The 6831-nt window shown below is 44.8% G+C and overlaps 1 protein-coding gene across 1 annotated transcript in view; it reads left to right on the top strand.

The window, feature by feature from the left end:
- Positions 1 to 6126, top strand: part of EFCAB6 (EF-hand calcium binding domain 6) — a 3527179-nt gene extending 3521053 nt beyond the window's left edge. The window contains exon 31 of the mRNA XM_044088493.1: positions 5537 to 6126. Coding sequence (XP_043944428.1) covers positions 5537 to 5659 — 123 coding nt within the window. The 3' untranslated portion in view covers positions 5660 to 6126. The remainder of the gene's footprint in view (positions 1 to 5536) is intronic.
- The last annotated feature ends 705 nt before the right edge of the window (positions 6127 to 6831 follow it).

Genomic DNA, 6831 nt, shown 5'->3' on the forward strand with positions numbered 1-6831 from the left:
CTCTTCGGGTATAGTTAGATCACCGGTTCCACAGACTTCGGGCCGAGTGTTCAACTGTTGGCAGTTTCGAGCCTCGAGTCTTGGAACCGGTGACGGAGCTCCCTCCACCGACTCTGTTGAGGTCGGCCGCTCGCTTCGATCCCTTCGACTCATTCTTCCAGGCCCTTCCGACACCGATGTGGACCGTGTGGTGCAGAAATTGATGGAGCATACGGCCCTATCCAAGCTTATCTCGGTCTCCTCTCAGTTGATGTCGAGACTTGAAGGCCTGCCACTATCTCCATCTGTTCCTCCTCCGAGACCTGTCCAGTCTTCGAGCCGGAAGAAGCTGAACTGATGATTGTGGAGCCCTCGGTGCCAGAACCGTCTTTTCTCGGTCGGCTGCTCACCTCGACTCCATCCGATCCGGTACTGGAGTCTGGGGCAAGATCCATCCTTGGTTCCGGGACCGAGTCGGACCGATGTTTCGTTCCGGCGGCCTCGCACGGATCGACTCGGTTCCATCCTCGGGTCGGTGCCTTCGGTTCCTGTTTCGGGATTCTTCCCATTTCTTCGAACCGGGAGATACCTCGACTCGGGACCCGGGGCCTTCGACCATGAGGAAGGTGTTGTCTACCCAGACAACCACATCAGCAGGTACAGCTTCTCCTCCCCACAAAGGACCGTTATCCTCCTCTGCACCCACGCCCAAGCCGGGCACCAGTGTCTCAGCCACCCCTGGAGGGTGCCCCTCTTCCTCGGAGGCTTCTTCGATGCTCCCACTAAGAAGTCCCTAGGAAAAGACTGTGTAAGAGGAGACACTTGGATTCTCCACAAGAATCCTTGACATCTGATACTGACTTAGATAAGTCAGAAGGGTCCCCTAAGTCACCTTCAGAGGATGTCGCTTTTTCTGACATCTTGAGATCCTAAAACAGAGAGGTGACTGGCAAGCCCTCCCCTTCTGAGGATGAGGCAGTTTTGCTGAAGGCATTTGGTGCTCGCCCTTCCTCCTCCTGGGTCACTCCACCCTTTGATGAGTTAATGGAATTAATTGCTCGAAGGGCGTGGGAGACTCCTGACATGGTGGAACCAGTCCCTAGGAAGCCAAATAAGTACATTACGGCACCACAGGACAAGGCTTACCTCACCAAAGGAGTTCCAGTAGACACCATGGTGGTGGCAGCGGCCACGAAAAAGGAGATGTCGGAGTCTTCCTCATCTGTCCATCCGCCTAACAAAGATTCTAGGACCATGGACAGATATGGGAAGCGCATTTTCAGTTCAGCGGCTTTCTATGCTCCCTGAACTATTTGACTCATTTTACACGTTTACAGAGGGATCTAGTCAAAGAGTTGGGAGATACCCTCCAGGGTATTACAGATGCCGCTGTTTCAGAGAGAGTTACAGCGCATCTCAACACCCTTACGTCCATTGTAAACTCGTCCATGAGGCTGATATCCTATGCAGCCGAAGGATCGAGTAGGGCAGCGGCTTCAGCGATTGCTCTTCGTAGGCAATCCTGGATGCGCTTATGTTCATTTGCGGAAGCCTTCAAGTCTTCCTTTACTAACGCCCCATTTGACGGAGCCACACTTTTTGGCCCTAAAGTAAAGGAGACCCTTACCCGGTGTGAACAGGAGGGAAAGACTCTGTCTGCTGTCGGAGTCCGTTTTTCCACCCCTTCCAGACCGTACCCCAAAGGGCAACGTGGTGGGAAAATGTGGTTTCAAAAACCCCAAGGGTCTTTCCCAAACACACAGGGTGATGCCCCTCTAGAGGCAGAGGGGGCAGAGGTGGAAGACGCCACCCTGGCGGCAGAGGGGGTCCGCAAAACCAAGGTGACAGGGATAACCTCCCTGGCAAACCTTTTCAGCACTCCTGAGAGGAGGCCCGACTGTCCTGCTCTGGAGGCAGTCGGGGTCGTAGCTTTATACCCTCAGGCCTGGCAAAACCTCTTCAGACAATTGGGTAAAAGCATTGTTACCAGAGGTTACAAAATCCCATTTCTATCCACACCCATTCCAAAGAGAAAACTCCCAGATGTACCACCCCATCTGCGAGACCCAGCAGCTACAGAAATTTCAAAGCTGCTAGAAAAGAGTCATCCAACCAGTCCCAGCGGACCAAATAGGATTTGGAACTTACTCAAGGTTCTTTTAGTTCCAAAGAAAACAGGGGACTGGAGGCCGATTCTGGACCTAAGCCATCTCAACACCTTTGTCAAGAAGGAAAAGTTCCGAATGGTCACGCTTCAATCGATCCTTCCATTCTTACGGAAGGACGACTGATGTGCTCGATAGATCTGAAGGACGATACTACCACATCAAAATGGCCAGGGCGTCCAGGGATCATTTATGCCCCGGCTGGGAGACAGTCACTAACAGTTTCGAGCCCTGCCCTTTGGTCTGACTACAGCCCCCAGGGTCTTCACCAAATGCATGGCAGTGGTAGCGCCTCATCTGAGGCCTAGGATTCCAGGTGTTTCCGTATCTGGACGACTGGCTCCTGTCTGCCACCACCAGGCGTCAACTGATACAAGCCAGGGATTACACCCTACAACTTTGTACACCTTGGCATTTCAGTAAATTTAAAATCGTTGCTACAGCCATCACAGCATATCTTATTCATAGGAGCGGAATTAGATCATTTAGTTCTAAAACTTCCTACAGAAAGAATAGTAGCACTTCAATTCAACATTTCCCTTCTACTGTCATCCAGAAAGTCTCCGGCAAAAATTGTTCTGAAAGTTTTGGGTCTCATGGCAGCTTCTCTCATTGCGATACCATTGGGAAGACTGCACATGAGAGTGCTACAATGGCTTCTGTTTGCACAATGGTCATTCCAACAACTTCCACTGACTCACGAAATTTTGATAACGAAAACATGCAAATCACACCTAATGTGGTGGTTACAGACTTGCAACCTATCCAGCGGAAGACCATTTGTGCTACCCGCACTGTCAGCGACGATAACCACGGACGCTTCCCTGATAGGGTGGGGGGGCATCTTTCAGGGACAGACAGTCCAAGGCGAATGGACCAATCTGGAGTACAATCTGCACATCAATGTTCTGGAGTTGAGGGCAGTGTTTTGGCGTTGCAACACTTTGCTCCTCCTTCCTCCAGGGACCATTGCAGTTCAGACAGACAACATGTCCGTAGTCTGGTACATAAACAAGCAAGGGGGAACCAGGTCTTACCAACTATGCAGAGAGGCCATGAGAATTTGGCAATGGGCAGAGTCCACGGTCGCTTTCTGATCGCAACGCACATCCCGGGTCATCCAACGTCATAGCCGACAGGCTGAGCAGGGCAATACTATTGCCTCACGAGTGGTCCCTCAAACAGTCAGTTGCGAAGGATTTTTCGCAAATGGGGCCAGCCTACCTGCGATCTGTTTGCGTCTCCAATGAATGCCAAATGCAGGAGCTACTTTGCCCTATTACCTCCAGGAAGTCCCCAGGGGCCCGCTGGTGCACGATTGGCCCCGGTCTCCTGTATGCTTTTCCTCCATTTCCCTGATTGCAAAGTTTCTACAGAAAGCCAACAACCTTCAGAGGACTATTATTCTCATTGCCCTGCTCTGGCCTCGTCAAATTTGGTTCCCTTTCTATTGGGACCTTGGATGCCGGACCCAGAGCCAGATCTACTGACTCACTCGTCAGGAGTTCCTCACCCATCTCTAGAATCTCTCCATCTAGCAGCTTGGCTGCTCCGCCCTTTTAGCCAGGTCGGTTCCACTTACATCGGCGGTTCAAGATATTTTAGTAGCTTCTCATAAAGTTTCCACTACTAAGACTTACACCAGTAAGTGGAAACGCTTTGTCTTTTGGGCGGAGTCACATCATTTGGACCCTGTTAGAGTCTGCTAAACAAGGTTTTAGAGTTCTTGACTGAACTATTTCATAAAGGAGCTTCCCCGGCTACTTTAAGAGTACAGTTAGCTGCCATTTCTAACTATCATGTAGAGGAATGTGGTGCGCCTATTATGGCTCACAGACTGTCTAAAGCCTTTTAAAAGGTTCTTTTCATATCAGACCACCAGTCAGAAGTCCGACATCACCGTGGAATTTAAACCTGTTGCTCTCTAAATTGATGTTGCCACCCTTTGAACCAGCCTCAAGTTGCACATTGAAATTTTTGTCATGGAAAACTTTATTTCTAGTGGCCATTACATCTGCTAGACGAGTGTCTGAGCTTCAGGCCCTTTCTGTCAAGCATCCTTATTTAATATTTCATTCTGACAGAGTATCCCTACGCACTAATCCATCCTTTCTTCCCAAAGTTTGTTCTTCTAGTAATATTAATCAGTCCATTGAACTACCCACCTTCTTTAAGAACCACTCTAATAAATTAGAGTATATGTTGCACAAACTGGACGTCCATAGACAACTCAGATTTTATTTGGATAGAACAAAAGATCACAGGAAATCTGATCAACTATTTGTAGCTTTTGCTGACAGCAGAAAGGGTCTTGCAGTTACGAAACGAACTCTTTCTAAATGGCTAGCTGACTGTATCACATATGTTTATGAAGCCTCTGATCAAACATTATCAACAAAACCCAAAGGACATTCAACCAGATCAGTTTCTACATCTTTGGCTCACAAGCCAGCCACTAGACACACATTTCAGCGGCTGCTTGGGCTAAACCACATACATTTATATCTCATTACAAAGTGGACAGGGTTTCTAGGGATAGGGCAACCTTTGGTTCCACTGTGCTCAAGAACGTTCTCCCTTGAGTTCCTCAGGATTATGGAGCTAGGGACTACCCATGTGTAAGAACAAAGAGAGAACACTCACTCACATAAAGAAGTTATGTTACCCATAACATCCCGTATGTGTGTATCTCATCCTGGTTACCCACCCACCCCACCACCCTTTTAGGAAGAACGTTCGATTTGGTGTCTGGTCTGGAGTATTCTCCTTCTGCTGTTGCAGTATTAGTGTTACTATCATACCCTTGGTATGTTTGTATATATGTACTTTTATGTATATAGTTTGGCATGTGTTTTATGTCTGGTTTGCTTGCAAACTAGATCTGAGGTAAAGGCAGAGGGGGATTGTGGGTATTAGATGTCCTCGAGCTTCTTCTCGATGCAGAGCTTGCAGTCGGCCGAGCCGAGGATCGGCTCCGAACCCATGTGTAATAACCAAGGCGAGATGAACACTCCACATGGAACGTTATGGTAAGGACATAACTTCTTTTTCTACATCTTGGCAGAACTATGACTCTCCTCTTTTGGGTTCCTCTCAAGATAGATCATGCAAACCACTGTGTGGCTGTGCTATTACCATTTTTTTCTTGTACAACTCAGAGACCCACGTCAGCTGAAGCAAAAATAAACATTATGGTGTTTAAACCTTATCAGAGTAAGAGCCAAAGTTTAATAAGTTAAACTCACAAAACAGAAAATAAATTTAACATGTTGGATGCGGACTTGTCTTGAAGAGTGTTGTTTTTTTCCTTTTTATTGTCTGTTTAATTATACAGCTGAACTGTTTAATAGATCTTAATTATCCCCATGTGTTTCTTTTATCTTATTCTGCAGGTTCTACGACAATATAGTATCAACCTGTCTGAAGAAGAATTCTTTCATTTAACTGGATTTTATGACAAGGACCTAACATCAATGATATCTTACAATGACTTTTTACGAGCATTCTTGAGATGAATTTTAGATTTTGCAATATATTTGATTGTTTTGCAATAGATTTCTTTATGAAATTAACAAAAAAGTGCTAATTTTTTAAAAAATAACAGATCACATTTCAGCCTAATATGGATCTTGGCTATCTTAACTTAATACATTTCAGTGAATTATCAGCATGTCTTAAATTATTACAATTATTTATCTAGTTGTACTGAAATTACATAATCTAAATTGTACTGAAATTAATTAATCTAAATTGTTTAAAGTTAAAAATGTCATTATATCGACTAGACACCTGCACACAATAGTGTTTCATAAAAAAGTAATCAAGGATAAACTGATGTGATTGTAGTTGCAAAAAATGAATCAAACTATATCTTCACATTTCCTCCCTTGACTTAAACCATTGTTTTAAATGTAACCCACAGTTATTCCTGTAGGGTGTTCAAGCTGTAATTTAAGATACATTTATTTCCTTGGAAATGTAAGCAAAGACTCTTCTTGTTTCGGGTAATTGTTTCACCTAAAATATTGGCCACACCTGAACTCATATACCTTTCTGTCATGTATGCATTTGCCTGTGCAAATGTGTGTGCAGTTGGCATGCTATGATGAGGTTATATACTGACATTTCTGTAAATGTTTATATCTTTAGTACCCAGTAATCAGGCAAGATTCATTTTTGTTTTTGGTGTCAGGAAGCAGTGAGGTTTATTTTAAAATGGTGTGTTACATGGTTATAATATAGTACTAAGAAATGGGAAAACTTTTTGGGGGTAATAACATTTACATGCTTATGAATTTTGCATATGTAAGAATATTTACATACTCAGATGCTGGAATACATCTCATTTTCTAACTTCCAGATCTAATAATGACATCCATCAGTACATTTCCAATAATCAGTTTTACCCTTCTATCTGTGAATGCATATCCTGGCTTACCCTTCCACAAATGTGTGCCTGTACAGTTTAGATATGTCTTATCCTTCCACACATGCAAACATGTACATGTTAGACATATTTTACCGTTCCATATTGACATGCCTGTACATGTTAGATGTGTTTTATTTCACACATGTATGCATGTACAAATTAGATGCATGCCCTTGTATATTAATATTATTATGATTTCACATTTTGGATATATGCTTTCCTTCAGCCCATCTTCAAATAACAGTGGTAACAGTTTGA

This window comes from Protopterus annectens, chromosome 11.part0 (genome assembly GCF_019279795.1).
Source record: "Protopterus annectens isolate FY-2018-M chromosome 11.part0, PAN1.0, whole genome shotgun sequence".
Taxonomy (NCBI): domain Eukaryota; kingdom Metazoa; phylum Chordata; order Ceratodontiformes; family Protopteridae; genus Protopterus; species Protopterus annectens.